Source organism: Tachysurus vachellii, chromosome 17 (genome assembly GCF_030014155.1).
Source record: "Tachysurus vachellii isolate PV-2020 chromosome 17, HZAU_Pvac_v1, whole genome shotgun sequence".
Taxonomy (NCBI): Eukaryota; Metazoa; Chordata; class Actinopteri; order Siluriformes; family Bagridae; genus Tachysurus; species Tachysurus vachellii.
Window position 1 is genome coordinate 18439621 of NC_083476.1, and position 15817 is coordinate 18455437.

Sequence of the window (15817 nt, forward strand, 5' to 3'; positions counted from 1 at the left end):
AGATAATCAGCAAGAATTGTTTTGCCTCTGATCAACTATAGGTTTCTCCAGCAGTGCACTGTAGCTTTTCCACCTGCTTTGATGGCTCAACAACAACAACTTCTCTCTCCCAACTCCTGTCACCGGCTCACATGTTGAGATGACAATTCACTGCCATGATCACTCTCTCTCTCATTTCTTTCCAGCTCTGCTAGACTCGTACAGTGAGAAACTGCTAGAAATGGTAAATTAAATAATTAGAGCATAAGAAAATATCCTTTTCATCACTAACTCCCTATATATTGAATGGTCCTTGGGAATTTCTGGCTGTAATGCCAAAACCCACTCCCATGGGAACATAATCTCTTATGGAAAAAAAAAAAACTGGCTGAACCTCCAACAAATTATCCCAGAACAGTACAGTAGAAAGTAATTATTCAGTTAGATCTGAAAAGTACCTATAATTAGGATAAAGGAGGACAACATATAGCAAACTGTCTCCACCACTAGGGGGTACAATGAATATGTAATAATGCCATATGGCTTAGTCAACAATGCACAGGTGCTCTGGTCTTTTATCACAGTTTTCTCTGACATACGAGACAAATGGGTAATCGTATAAAAAAATGAAAGAAAAATAATGGAAAATAAAAGAAGGATAGACATGTCCATCCTTTATGGAATAAAATGAATGGGATTTTATGGGAGAACTGTCTAATCCCAGTCATAATGTAATCAACCAAAGCCTTTCCCTTGTGCTTATTTTTCACAAAATGCCTTCTACAAGCTCCTACCAATCCTATTGGTGCTGAAAGAGTGGAAACATTGTCTGGATGGTGCACCACATCTATTTGTTCCACTTGCCAAGAGACTTAATCCATGAAAAGACACATGGGCCTTCTATTGTTGATTTAATTTCAAAATTTCTTATGTACTAGGTTCTAAGAATGGGAATGCTAATGCTTTGTCTTGGATGAATAAAAATATTTTTTGGACTGTCTGTGTCAGGCCCCCGGATACGGAAGGATGGAGACAGACCCATACGCAGGATAGCTTCAAATGAAAGGGGTTTAATACATAAGGAAAACAGACAAACATATCCACACGACACGGGGAACTAACGTAACTAAACTAATGAATCCGCGCTGCCATCGGCAACGCGGCTCACATATATACACACACAAGTCAATCACACGATGGGGAACAGGTGAGGAGACAGGGAGGAGCAGACGAAGGCGGGGCAGACACGTGACAATAACAAAAACATTAGCACGTGTCCAAAAGTCCGCGCTGATCCCTGACAGTCTGGTTCTCGGGGGGACACTGCTGGTGTAGGCAATATAACATCATGGATTCAAGACATGTACAAATTACATGATGCTACAAATTTTAGTCATGGCCTAGTTCAGGACATTACCCACTATACAGTATGTACTGTACAGTATAGCCAAAAGTTCAAATCAAACAATTGTCTAGGATGTTTTTGCATCACTGGAATATCTCTTTCACTGGAATTAATGACCCAAAACCTGCTCCAGCATGACAATGCTGACATGCACAAAGCAACACATACTGTATTTGCCAAGACGGAAGTGTACGAACTCGAGTATCTTACACAGAGTCCTGACCACAACCATACAGAACACCTTTGGGATGAACTAGAATGCAGACTGTGCACCAAGCCTTCTTGCCTGACAATAATATCCGACCTCACAAATCTTCTTATGGTTGAATAGGCAGAAATTCCCAGTGGCTAAAGGACATGTCATTGACACAATTGACACAACCTGACAAATCATTATGTTTGGTGCACAGGTTCTGTACAGAGCAGACTTAAAAACATTAAGATTTGCTTTCACTGTGATTGTGGAGAATTCATTCACTGCTTATAATAAGCATGTGTCTTGTTATATAATATATATAACAATTTGTAATATTTATAATGACTTCTGAAATGAATAAATTGGTGTGATATTTGTCTTCATATTTCCAGATTTTATTTAATGGTTAAATATGGCTGATCTGAGAATAAAGAAATGTTTTTTTGTTAAAAATCCTGGGCAGCACAGTTGCATTGCCTCCCACTCCGTTTCCTCTGGGTTTTCTGTTTTCCTCCCACCGTCCAAAAACATGCAGGTTGGCAAATTGGCTATGATAGATTGCTCCTAGGTTTAAGTGTATGTGTGTGTGTGTGTCTGTGTGTATGCGTGTGCGTGTTTGTGTGTGTATGCGTGTGCGTGTTTGTGTGTGTTTAAATAAAATACTATCCCATCTGCATCAAATTGAATACCTCGTGCCCAGTATTCCTGGGACAGATTCTGGACCCACCAACAACCTTGCTCAAGATAAATCAGTCAGAATAAATGAATAAATCAATGAAGAATTGTTTTTCTGTTCCGTGACTTTTTAAATGCTCAGGAAAAAAAAAAAGGTTGTGTTTCTGTAAAACATGTTTCCTGCTAAATGTGTAAAAATGAAACGTAAGCAATATTCAGTGGCTAATTAAGGCGTCAGTTTTCATGTCCCTTATGTGGAAATGTTTGCGGATTTACACTCCAGAATCTTTAATCCATGGACAGATCGTGATTTTACGTTAAATGAGAGATGCTTTGAGGATTTTTACTGCGTAAAATCGAGGCCCTATGTGTCACAGTGAACTCTACATAACGAAGTCTTTCCGTTACGCCATGCTTTGGATTAACGGGGCATGACACCATGACACCATGACTTATGCATAGTTTCACTGCCACACCTAGGAGTTTCACGTTCCTCTTGAATCTAAATAGTTAAGACCTAGGCTCACCTATCTATTCACTTCCTCCAGGCGAGACAGCTCCCTTTACATATGGGTAACTGGAGCATGGACATACCACGTCATAATGTCGTGACGTCATAACACAGTTAAACATAAAACAGTTTCTACATCTGAATCAATATAGAAAATTAAAACTTTAAGTATATATATATATATATATATAAATATATATACATATCGTTTTAGTTTGAATTTGGTTAGAAGGGAAGAAAAAAAAAAATAAAATAGAATTCAAATAGACTTAGAGCACTGCGTTGTTTGGTTTCTGCTTCAGGAAGGAAGGTTCATGATGTACTCAGGTGAGCTTGGGCGGTGCCGGTAGCCTCACTAAACACACACACACACACACACACACACACACACACACACACACACACACACACACACACACACACACACTTGTTGCGCCCGACACTGACTCATCTGAAGCTCTGTGCGGATGTGATGTCTGATGGCAACAAGATTAAGTAAAACTAGACACTGAAGTGAACATTAATTAAAACCCACGCTCATGGGTGATAAACGGAAATCGTGTCGTATGGATTAAACTAATCTGCGTGTTGATTAAGTGTTGATTACTTTAAGCAGACAGCATGCTGGTGATTCGCCTAACGTCCGATTCAGAAGGGAACGGTAAGAGAATTGAACATTATATATAATCATCATTACTTAATCATTACTTTTTTATTATATAACACACCTGCAGGGGGAAAAAGAAGGACGTTGTGTGTTTGTGTTGAGGTTCGCGTGCACGCGCATTAGAGCGGCGCGCACTCATAGAGTTTATTTATCTATTTATCTTTTTATTTATTTATTTACTTTGTGTGTGAAGTAATGAAATTTTGATCTTAATAATTATGTCAGTGGTGAGAGATAGTACAAAAAGAAAAAAGTGTGTGTGTGTTTGTGTGTGTGTGTGTGTGTGTGTGTACAGAATAAATACCCACTTAGCATGTGCAGATGGACAAAAACCTTACACACTTTACACACTGGGGATTCTTTTGTGTGTGTGTGTGTGTGTGTGTGTGTGTGTGTGTGTGTTTTAGGTTTATTTTAGGTGTTAATTTTAAAAAACATTCACACAATTCCATTTCTATCCTGTTGTTCTGTTTCTATGTCAGTTTAAAGGCCATACAGTATGTTGTTTTTTTTTTTGTGTGTGTGTTTTTTTTTGTATATTTGAAGTGGTGTATAAAATGTTCAGGACTTTTAAAGGTGTTTTCATATTGAACCTTCCTAACCGCAGTGTATATTACACATGTAAATAATGTTGTCTTGTAATTTCCTACTTGTTTTTTGGCCCGTAAACCTGCTCCAAACCCTGCAACCAAATTTGTTCTTGGTAAACTCAGACCCCCAAAACCTGTTAGACGGGTTTTAAATACATCACCTCATTACTGAGGAAGTGCAAACTTTCTCTTTTTTTTTTTTTTTTACAGAAACAGTGTTCACTTGTTAGAGTCAAATCCATGCCTAATGTCACAAACGTAAACATGAGGAAGTGAGTGTTTAATATAAACACTAATCCAAATGAATCAAAATTTCCATTTAAACGATTAGAGAAACTACTTGCCTTTCTTTTAAAATATCATTGTGATAAACCTAATAAAAGTATCGTTGTCTGTCAAATCTGGAAGAACGACTTCAAAATATATCGAAACAGATAAAGAATTGCAGCACAAAATAATTTTGCAAGTTATATTTCCAATCACAAAGCAAACAAGTTAGACATTTACAGCATTTGGCAGATCCCCTTATTCAGAGTGACTTCGTGTTTTATATCACATTTTATACAACTGAGCAACTGAGAGTTGGGATTCAAACTCATAACCTTCTGGTTGGTAATCCAACAACTTAACCACTTTACCACATCCCCCACAACAGGAAGTGCTCTACTGCTTTTATACCCCCCAGAGAAAGCTAATATCAGGAAGCTAATCGTTTAGAAATTTGGGCTAAAACTAAACAGGGTTTCTGTGAGGTGAAGCTCAAAAATCATATCGTTGCATGTTTTATTCAATTTGTTTTATTCGTTCTTCCTGTAGTGCCAACACTGTTAGAATTGACTGAGTGTCAAACATCTTTAAACTGCTGTGCTTTTATATGTTATAGAGACAGTGATCAAACTGGTTTGTCCATCGTCCACGTCTGACTGCGTGATTGACTCAGAAAAAGGCAGCAATTGGACTTTAATCAGCGAATACAACTCCACTGCTGTGGTGCCGTCTCTTTCTTCGGACAAATGGAGTAAATGTGACTTTTGGATCGGTCTGACGCTAGCAGTGCTCTCAGCTGTTCTCATTGGAGGAAGCGTCATCCTGAAAAAGAAGGCACTGCTGCGTTTGGCTGCAAACGGGAAAACCAGGGCAGGTCAGTACATCACACTGGTCTATGACTGGAAACAACCAATACAACTTATTATTATTTATCTGTATGTTACTACTGAATGCTATCTATCTATCTATCTATCTATCTATCTATCTATCTATCTATCTATCTATCTATCTATCTATCTACTGTATCTATCTATCTATCTATCTATCTATCTATCTATCTATCTATCTATCTCGCTCTCTCTTTCTTTCTTTCTTTCTTTCTTTCTTTCTTTCTTTCTTTCTTTCTTTCTTTCAGTACATCTATCTTTCCTTCTTTCTGTCTGTCTCTTTTTGTCTATCTATCCATCTATCCATATATCTACCTCTTCACTTCCTGAACTTTAGATCTTTCCGAACAAAATAAGTTACATACAGTAGAATCCAACTGATCAAACATCACACGTTTCACCCGATCAACAACTATTGGGCTTTGTTTAATAAATGTATTTATTTTAGGCTATTTATTAGTAAGCTAAAATTACGTTGCTGTTAGTTGCAACAGAGCTGAAAACGCTGATCTGTTCAGTTCTCAAATCTGATTGGTAATCTGTGTCTAATAATAAAGAGTTTCGGTGAAGCCTTCTATTAAGGAGACTTTTATTTTATGTTTATAAAAAAAAAAGGAGTTTAAGCACTTAACGTGTTAACAAGTTACCGAGTTAGAAAAAGTAAAGCTATAAAAGTTTTCAGAACAAAACAGGTTGTTTTTATTTATTTGTTTCTTTGTTTGTTTACATTTTACATCTTATTAACTTCAATTGAAAATGATGGAATTAATTTATAGCTGCTGTTGCGTAAATTCCAACAGAAACTTTTTCACAAAAAAAAAAAAAAAATAAAAAAATCAGGACAGGTGACAGGAGTTTGGAGAGAGAAGTTGTTGTTGTTGAGCCATCAAAGCAGGTGGAAAAGCCACAGTGCACTGCTGGAGAAGCCTAAAGTTTCACAAAAGTTCTATGTGCCAATCGTTGGATAAAAATGCACTCATTGGCAAGTTGCTGTTGTATAAGTGGAATAAAACTCTCCAGATCATGAATTTAGGATGTAATCAACTGTGGACACTTTGCTGTTGATTATTTTCCTATAAACGAAAGCCACTATGATGTCCGTGCTGTCAAAATAAACGCTGATGTGCTCATAAGAACGTAGCTCAGTTTAAACCTGATTGCATATCGAGCAGCATTAATACTGTAGTTATAGCATAGTTATGTATGTATTTTGCAATAAATAAAAAATGTGAGCAGATAAATGATGCAGGGATGAAATGTAAAGTCTGATAGCTTTAATGTAATGTGATATCTTTATCTTTTACAGGTGAAGGAGGACATGGCTACCTGAAGGACTGGCTGTGGTGGGGTGGACTGCTGACCAGTAAGTTTATTGTATTATGAATCCAGACCTAACTATTCTAACTTTAAATATGATAATAAATAATGTGATTTTATTTGTCCCATTTGATAATAGTGGGAGGAGGTGAAGCAGCAAACTTTGCAGCCTACATGTTCGCTCCAGCCACCGTCGTCACCCCTCTCGGAGCGCTAAGTGTACTTTTCAGGTAAAGACTTGATCTTCACTCTATTATGAAGAAATGATACACATGTCTTGTTTTATCTGCTCAGTAAAGTCATCAAGAGCTCAATACTAATAACAACACTGATGATGCGGCTGCGTAACTTGCAAAGCTGCTCAATATTTAATTCATGAATGAACTCTTAACATACTCTTATCCTATTTCATAATCAGTGTGAAAAGCTCAAAGCTTAAAGGCTTTTCAGTAATACCTTATTTTTATGTTTCACTATGTTTAAGTCTCTCTCTCTCTCTCTCTCTCTCTCTCTCTCTCTCTCTCTCTCTCTCTCCAGCGCCGTGTTGTCCTCTCACCTCTTCGGGGAAACGATGAACCTGTTAGGAAAGCTCGGTTGCATGCTAAGCCTTTTAGGAAGCACTATAATGGTAATCCATGCACCAGAAGAGGAAGCTGTGACAACGCTGAATGAGATGACACACAAACTGCTGGACCCAGGTGAGTGTTTCTAACAGACTTCCGTAAGCACACTTCCTTTTCACCTTTTTATGCTTCTATACACAATGTTACTGTTCCTCTTCATAGCATAATCGTGCATATTATATAAACTCAGTTTCTGCTGTTTGTTTATTTCTAGGACTGAATATTTATATTTATTTATTTATTTATTGAATTAGGGAGCACGTGGTGTATTCAGCTTTATAATAGCAACGTAACTTAAACCCATACGTGTACAGGTATCAGTGCATGTGAGGATTTATTTACTCGAGGACTAGACAGACAATAGAAAAAAATATAAAGCCGAAGTAAGCAGACAAACAAACCCGAATGAAGCTAACCGCTAATGTGGAAGTGGAACTAAACAGTAAACTGACCACAATGAAAAACTAATAAACTAATACAGGAATAAGGAACATAAATGTGACAAAGTCTGACATGACGCCTGTAACAGTTTTAAAGGAGATAATATGTTTTATTAAAATAAGTTTTATCGGAATTTACAACGGTTTACTTTTGTTTGTTACAAATCGACAAAACTGGAGAAATAAATAAATGTCTTGTAGTATTGATAGACAAACACCATCGTATCTGTTTTCAATGTCAGCACTTTTGTCTATTCAGTATTTATTTATTATTTGTCTAATATTGAACAAATAAAACAAATCATTTAATTGAATACTGAATATTTTGTTCAATATTCGATATTCCTTTATTCATATAATTTCTCATTTTTATTATTAGACTTTATCTGTTACTATGGAAAAGAAAACCAGGCAGCTACTGTCATATAAAATGAATCAACACCTTCTGACCAATAAGAATCAGGAATTCAGCACTGCTGCGTTATACATTTCAGTACACGACATTGTAAAGCAACTAAACAAAGAAAAAAGGAAAAAGAATAATGCTATAAGGTAAAATAATAGATCTAAGGAGCTAATCATAAAAACCAGGCTTCAAAAACAAACAAAGACAAGGTGTAATAGCTTATACACTAAGTCTAGAGATGAGATTACACTAGGAAAGATCTAGCCAAGGGCTGAATAAGAAACAATAATAACTAGGACTCATGAAGTAAATCGAGACTGATAAAGGTGTTAGTAATCAGGGAGGGAATAGAGTTAGTGTGTGCTGCTGGAAACAGACTTCATTTACAATGGAATTCTGTTTCTCTGAAATCTATATCTAATATCTATATCTGGAAATATGTAAAGTGTAAATGTTAAAGTATCTGTGAAGTATATAAAGTACTTTATAAATAAGATAGAATTGAATTGAATTGAATTGAATTCAGGGGGGCACGGTGGCTTAGTGGTTAGCACGTTCGCTTCACACCTCCAGGGTTGGGGGTTCGATTCCCGCCTCCGCCTTGTGTGTGTGGAGTTTGCATGTTCTCCCCATGCCTCGGGGGTTTCCTTCGGGTACTCCGGTTTCCGGTTTCCTCCCCCGGTCTAAAGACATGCATGGTAGGTTGATTGGAATCTCTGGAAAATTGTCCGTAGTGTGTGATTGAATGAGAGTGAATGAGAGTGTGTGTGTGTGCCCTGCAATGGGTTGGCACTCCGTCCAGGGTGTATCCTGCCTTGATGCACGATGACGCCTGAGATAGGCACAGGCTCCCCGTGACCCGAGGTAGTTCGGATAAGCGGTAGAAGATGAATGAATGAGTGAGTGAGTGAATTGAATTCATAAGACACCACCTTCTCTGTTGAAACTATAAACTCTTGTGCTTCCTGTTGTGAAAAACAGGCAAAGCTGAGCTCAGGGTGCGGCTAATTTCTGGACAGGAAAACATGTAGACAGAAACCTGAAATGAAATGGAAAAATACTGACAAATTTATCTGGAGGTTTATCTAGATACACATATAGATAATGTGTCAAGTTGCAGCCAAAAATGTTCTCGCATAAATTTGTTCTTTTTAAATGTACTTATATGAAAAAGCAAATGAGTTTTAATGTTTTTAATCTTTTATGTTATCCAACGTTTGCTGCTCACGTACATCGCTCATGCTAAAGCCTTTGCTAATGAATTCGATTATAAAAATTTACTGGAAATAAACAAAATTTATCATTAGCTACAATGTGACTTGCAGCCTAGCCAGCACTAGTAGTGTTAGCTACTGGAATTGATGCTAGTCTTGCTAAACCTTGATTACAATATGCAAAGAATACAGATTAAATTTAAATATGTATTAAATATAGCCAGTCAGTGTTAGCAAAACTTGCCTTAACATGCTTCTTCAAATTAGACTAGAAGACGTTTATGTCTAAACCGCCTCAGACGCCTCATTTAACCAACTGAAGTAACATTTCACTCCAGCGGCGCTCATGCCCAAGATCAACACTGCACACATAGCTATAGCTCTGAGAAGGTCAGAGAAGGCAGATGATGAACTGGCTTGGATTTTGATACCAATAAACGTTTTGAACCAAAATGGAAGTAAAATGAGTGGGCGCTCATTCAGATTTGTAAAGTTATTGGCTAGATGAGAGAAGAAGAGGCCTTCGAGATTTGTATTAAGTAATCTTTTATTAAGTAAAAAAAAAAAAAGAAAAATGTTACAAATATTTCCAAATAATACTTAAATATAATAATAAAGTACAATTGCGCAAGTATGTTCTAGCCCTGGTTTCTCTAAACCATCCCTGGTTCCATTGTCCCAAAATCAATGGTTTTTTTTAATAGGTTTTGGGTTAAATACCTGATATAATGTCTGTGTTTAACATAAGCTCAAGATATTGTCAAGTGCTCAAGTGATTTTTTTTTTAAAGCATTTTCTTAAAAAAAAAAGGCTGTATATAACAAATGGCTAAGCAGACACGAAGTCATGTGACAGTGGTGGAGATTGTTGGTAGCTTAATTATTGCTTTTTTGCTTTTGCCGTTTGTTTTTGAACTTCATAATTCATAAAAGTAAAAGAGATTCATCTGTGAAGATTATCTTACTGAACAAAATGTGTTGGAATCATATACTGTTGTTAGTCACAGGGTTTAGTATTTGTAGTAATCCAAAAAACAATGGAAAAATACTAGTGGCTTGCTGTTGATGGAACCGGGGAACGCTAACTTTCAGTTCTTTCAATGATAGTACTGTATATGATGCTTATAAGTTAAGAAAAACCTTTAAACCTTTGAAAATAAAGGAAAAAAAAAAAAACAAATGCTATTTTTCTGTCTCCTCAAGGTTTCCTAGTGTTTGCCAGCATCCTTCTCATAGCCTGTTTGGTTATGGTCTTTTACTTTGCTCCTCGCATTGGACATACCAACATATTAATCTACATAAGCATCTGCTCGCTGCTCGGGGCCTTCACCGTGTCTTCAGTGAAAGGTCTGGGTATCTTCCTCCGTACGGTTGTCATGGAGCCCTCGGTCTTGAGTAATCCTCTCACCTGGATCCTCCTGCTGACTTTAGTAGCTTCCGTCATAATCCAGATCAACTACCTGAACAAGTCTCTGGACACATTTAACACGCTGCTCGTTTACCCTATCTACTACGTGTTCTTCACCAGCGTTGTGCTCACCACCTCCATCATCCTGTTCAAAGAGTGGGGCTCCATGTCAGCCGTGGACGTCGTGGGCACCATCGGAGGATTCCTGGTTATCGTGTTTGGTGTGAGTATGCTTCATCTTTTCAAAGATCTGCGTGTGACTTGTGATGAGCTGAGGAGTAATCTCTGCCAGCCTCAGGCCCTGGGCAGCCCAGGAAAGAGGGAGGACAAGCACATTCTCATCGAGAACGTAGACACCCTGCCTCCAATGAGAGAGGAAGGCCCCAGAGTCTTCATCATCAGCTGAGCGGGAGGTCATTTTAAAACGGCTTAAAGGAGCTAGGTGGGGTAAAACGTATCTAAATTACATCATCATTATCAGCCAAGGAATGTTCAGTGTATTCTAGTTATTTCTGCACTAATTTTAGGAGGTTAATGAAGCTTACTAGATGTAGGAGACATTATCGTCGACTTTCTATCCTTGGAATGCTGGGCCTGAAACAGGAACACACCCTAAAGAGTACACCAGTCCATTACACAGACTCCTTCATACCAACTTCCAGTTTAGACTAGCCAATCCTCTTACCGACATGTTTTTTTGTTGCTGGGAAGAAACCAGAGAACCTAAAAGGAACCTATCTTGACATGCTTCAAACCTACTGTAGCTTCTTCTTTCAGCCTTTGGAGACTTTGAAAGCTTTGGGACAGACTGCTTACAAATATCACCCCATATAACCAAGCTTGTCCAAGATGGCCGCTCACACCGCTCGCAGTGAGGTTTTATTCATGGCTGTAGAACACAAGGTCACACCGTGTCCTGAAGCATGACATCTTGTCTTGTACAATTGTGTAATAACTAATATTATAATTATATTATATTATAATCATAATTAACAGAAAAGATTTATTTTTATTACTTGTGATGAACTCTAGACTCTTAGCTCTAGTACAAAACTGCAGAAGCAAACACTAAACAAACAACGCTAAACATTTTGGCTGATCGTGGCTGATATCATATTTTTGTTAAACTGTAAATTTGATTTATTTTTTTTTTTTTTACTAAAACTTTCTTACACTTTTAAAACTCTAGCAATATCAGTGCTATGTTCTGTGATGGAGGCAAATTGTGATTCAGCTCTTGTTGAGGATCAGCCTTGATGAAGCAGAAGCACATGATATATACAGTAGATTTCATTTTGGATACAATATTTTTTTTCAGGAATTTTACTAACATCTTTTAGAACTATTAAGCAACTTTAATTAAATGTCGCATTTAAATATATAATGCTGGTTTTAATCATCTTTTTCTACACATGGATTAGATAATAAAGACAGGTGATCACAAAACTTTGCACAAGGCCTTGAAAAGACATGCACTTTGGGCGACTTGTCCAAAAAGCACATTTGTCAAAGCAATTTGATGCAAATCTCAGCTGCTGCTCTGCTCTACACACTTGCATGTAAGGAAATCTTCCTGGAAGCAAAGTGCAAAGTTTCAGGTCAAAAGCATTTCTGAAGGTTACATGAAGCTATTGAAACTGAAGAGCATGAACATATCAGAAGTAGTACATTTCTCTACTCGTATTTTGAACAACTTTTCTTAAAAGCTGTTAAATTTTATGAAATACTTTACGTAATATTGCCTTTTTTGTGCAGGATTTATACAAGTGCAATGCAAGATGTCTGATTTTTTTTTTAAATGGGGGGGAAGGTATAAGAAACTGTGAAAATTATGTAAAGTAGCTAAAGACACGATGGCATCAGCAGTTGAATGTGGCTGAGGCTGATGACTGTCATGCACCCATGCAAATATATGTCTATTAAACCATATGCAAACAATAACCAACGTTTGTTTTTTATTTATATTGAACTATATCCTTAACAGTCATGTTTCCTCCTATGAGTATGCTACAGCACATGACAGAACACAATAATGTCATTCTCACATTATCCTTACCGGATCTATACACAACACAAAAAATAATAGACCAAGAATACAAGTAACACCTTGAACAAATACGTATCATAACCTAATCTTTAAGCAAATGTGGCTACACTCACTAGAGTCATGTGACTTATATGTTGTTTGTTTCTAATAGACAAGTCACGGCATGACGAGTCAAATAAGCTGTTTGAGTCATTATAATGCTTAAATGCTTTCGGCGATGCAATGTTGTCATACACACTATGTGCCACTAGACTGCACTGTAAACATCCTCAGGAAACAGATGTATAAATTATATTATTTTAGTTATAAATTCCTAAATATATAATAATAATAATAATAATAATAATAATAATAATAATAATAATAGATTCATCAGCTCTGTACAGTGTAAATACAGTAGAAGTGGGTCCTGTCATGAGGTATGGATCGTCTGCTACAATAGTGTTTAATAGGAAAAAAATTTCAACAATATCAACCATAAATAATAAACGTAAGGTTTACAATGAGGTATAAAGTAATAATGAGGTTGGGGGCCATGGTGGCTTAGTGATGCCTGAGATAGGCACAGGCTCCCCGTGACCTGAGGTAGTTCAGATAAGCGGTAGAAAATGAGTGAGTGAGAGTGAGTAATAATGAGGTTTTAAATGTACTGTATATTGGCGGAGAACCTGGTGCTAATGATGGACTCAAAGGTCCAGAATGCAGCGCTGCAATACAACTCAGGTGTGTCGAGTTATAGCCATAGAGTCGGCTAGTTAGAGGTGTAGAAGTTCAGGGAGCGGTGGTGGAGTATTAGCATGAAAGATGAAGTTTGGAAACTGATGTTCAGGCAGAGCGTACAGTTGAGATGAAAGAGCAGGACAGAAAGTACTAAAGCGCTGCTGCAACATGCTCATGGTAGATAGTGATGAAAGGATTACATACGCAAACACATCCTTATTATATCAACTTCTGATTCTTGCAAAGCTCCTTATAATAAGCTGAAAAGGAACATACATACATACATACATACATACATACATTCATACATACATACATACATGCACCCAGATTTCACCCCAACATACATGGCAAGAAGAGCTCATTCCTAAAAAGCTTAATATTATAAAAAGCAATATGATTAGAACGCTAAATGAAAAACCTTGATAAATTGTTAGTATGGGAGTGGCATCAGGACGTTCAATGTTCATTGTTATTTAACAATGGACATAGTCTCAAAGCAGCTTTACAGAACATAAGAAATACAACAAAAAGTACAAAAAAAAAATTATACAATTAATATTAGACTTATATTTAAATGTGTTTGTATTTATCCCCAATGAACAAGCCTGAGGTGACTGAGGAGACTCAAAAGTGAACCTCATCCTCATTTGGGTGACACCGGAGGGTGTGATTATAAATGATTATGAATATTTATTATGAATAATGTCATTTCTACAGTTATATATAATCTGACAGTTGTGTATTGATTAGGAGGTATTTATCCTCAAAGATCACATGGAGTTGGCATCTTCTCATTGAATTCTCATGAACATCTCTAGATACCTCAGGATCCTCACAGAGTTGGCCTCCTCTCATTGAAGGTCAGAATTTTTAATGAAGCGGAACATAACTGGAGCTGGCGCAATCTCTGGATACATCGGGATGTGTAGAAAAAGAGAAGCTAGTGGAGAGGAATTAGCGTAGCTGCTGTTGATAATATTAACCAGAACTAGATAATATAATGTATCAACTTGGAGCACACGGTTTTAGGATGTATTATGTATGACATCTATGCCTGGCTAAAGAGATATGTCTTTAATCCACCTTTAAACTGGGAGAATGTGTCTGAGCCCCAAACACTGTCAGGAAGGATATTCCAAAGTTTAAGACTAAATATGAAAACGCACTATCGCCTTTAGTATACATTTATATTCTGGGAACTACCTGTACATCAAGGATGTGACCGTGATTACCATTTAAACCAGCTTTTTGGTGGGGATAACAACTGTAAAGATACCAAGCCAAGGTGTACACGATCATGATTAGCATTTAAAGACATCTGGCTAGACTACCAGCTGTTTGGGAGATACTTAGTTCTTACACTCAATTTACATTTAAAGCAAAACCCCATTTAAACTACAAATAAGAAAAACAGTATAACATGTTCGAGCAGGATTTTTTCTGCATTCTGCTCGACTCCGATCAACCCGAATCGCTTCATGTACTGTAACTCCTTCATTAAGATCTTCGACCTTGTCATTTGTAAAATTTTCATAAATAAATGGTGCAAGATGGGGTAATGGAAATGTCAACAACATCCCTTTTTTTTCCTTCATTGAATCATCCGGTTGAATGTCTTCTTGAATATTTCTGTGTGAACACACTACTCTTATTTATTAGGAATAAATACAAATATATTTATATATAAGTCTAATATTAATCTTTAACTTTTTGTATTATATTTTTTATGTTCTTTAAAGATACTTTGAAAAAAAAAAATTTATAAATTTCATTTGATTTATTTAGAACAGTTTAAGCCGGGGCTACTCACAAGGTAGGCCACTATCAGCAGGAAGCCGAATAGCATTGTGGGTAATGTAGGAAACTATTAATCAACAAAAATAGTATACATTAATAGTAAACATTTGCTCTTTATCAGCTTTTAAGAGCAAATGTTTGTTTTAAGATTAATATACTTCTTTAATGGTTCTTCAGATTGTGTTTCTCTGTGAACACAAATGTTCTCACGGGGAAAAAGATTACTAACAGTTTTTCATTTTGTTTTGTTTGTTTTTGTTTTTATTTTTATTTATTTTTTGATTTAAGAAGGTTATATAAGTTACAGCAGAAAGTTTTCAAGTCAAAGTTTTCTTTTACTGGAGTCACCAGATATTATTACACAGTTTCTTTTGCCTCTCAGGTAACATGAGGTTCTTATTTGCTAGCTAGCATTGTTTTCATTGCTAATTCCACAATTAGTGAGTACTTTTGTGAGTACTTTTAAATCTAGACTTATACTTGTATATTATACTTGAATATGTACATTATATACTTATTAAAACTATAACAGTGGTGCTTATGGTCCACTTATGGACACCAGATTAGTTTGTAAGTTACAATATTAACCTTTTCACATAGTAAAGGTGCAAGCGAAATACTACAAAACTGTCATTCCTATTGCGACCACTAGGTGTCAGCGTCTTC

At 36.6% G+C, this 15817-nt stretch overlaps 1 protein-coding gene across 1 annotated transcript; it reads left to right on the forward strand.

Annotated features, from left to right (window-relative positions):
• Nucleotides 1–3188: 3188 nt before the first annotated feature.
• On the forward strand, nucleotides 3189–12525 carry nipal4 (NIPA like domain containing 4). Its single transcript, XM_060891147.1, has 6 exons — nucleotides 3189–3427; nucleotides 4907–5164; nucleotides 6484–6540; nucleotides 6634–6724; nucleotides 7032–7192; nucleotides 10380–12525. Exons 1-6 carry the CDS (start codon nucleotides 3388–3390, stop codon nucleotides 10988–10990), a joined length of 1218 nt encoding a protein of 405 aa, XP_060747130.1. The 5' UTR covers nucleotides 3189–3387; the 3' UTR covers nucleotides 10991–12525.
• The last annotated feature ends 3292 nt before the right edge of the window (nucleotides 12526–15817 follow it).

What these genes read in the sequence shown, in the direction of transcription:
- nipal4 (XM_060891147.1), top strand. Translation starts at nt 3,388, where the DNA reads ATGCTGGTGATTCGCCTAACGTCCGATTCAGAAGGGAACG. An exon ending in AAACGGGAAAACCAGGGCAG is followed by an intron (nt 5,165 to 6,483) that starts GTCAGTACATCA and finishes TATCTTTTACAG; the next exon opens with GTGAAGGAGGACATGGCTAC. An exon ending in ACACAAACTGCTGGACCCAG is followed by an intron (nt 7,193 to 10,379) that starts GTGAGTGTTTCT and finishes TGTCTCCTCAAG; the next exon opens with GTTTCCTAGTGTTTGCCAGC.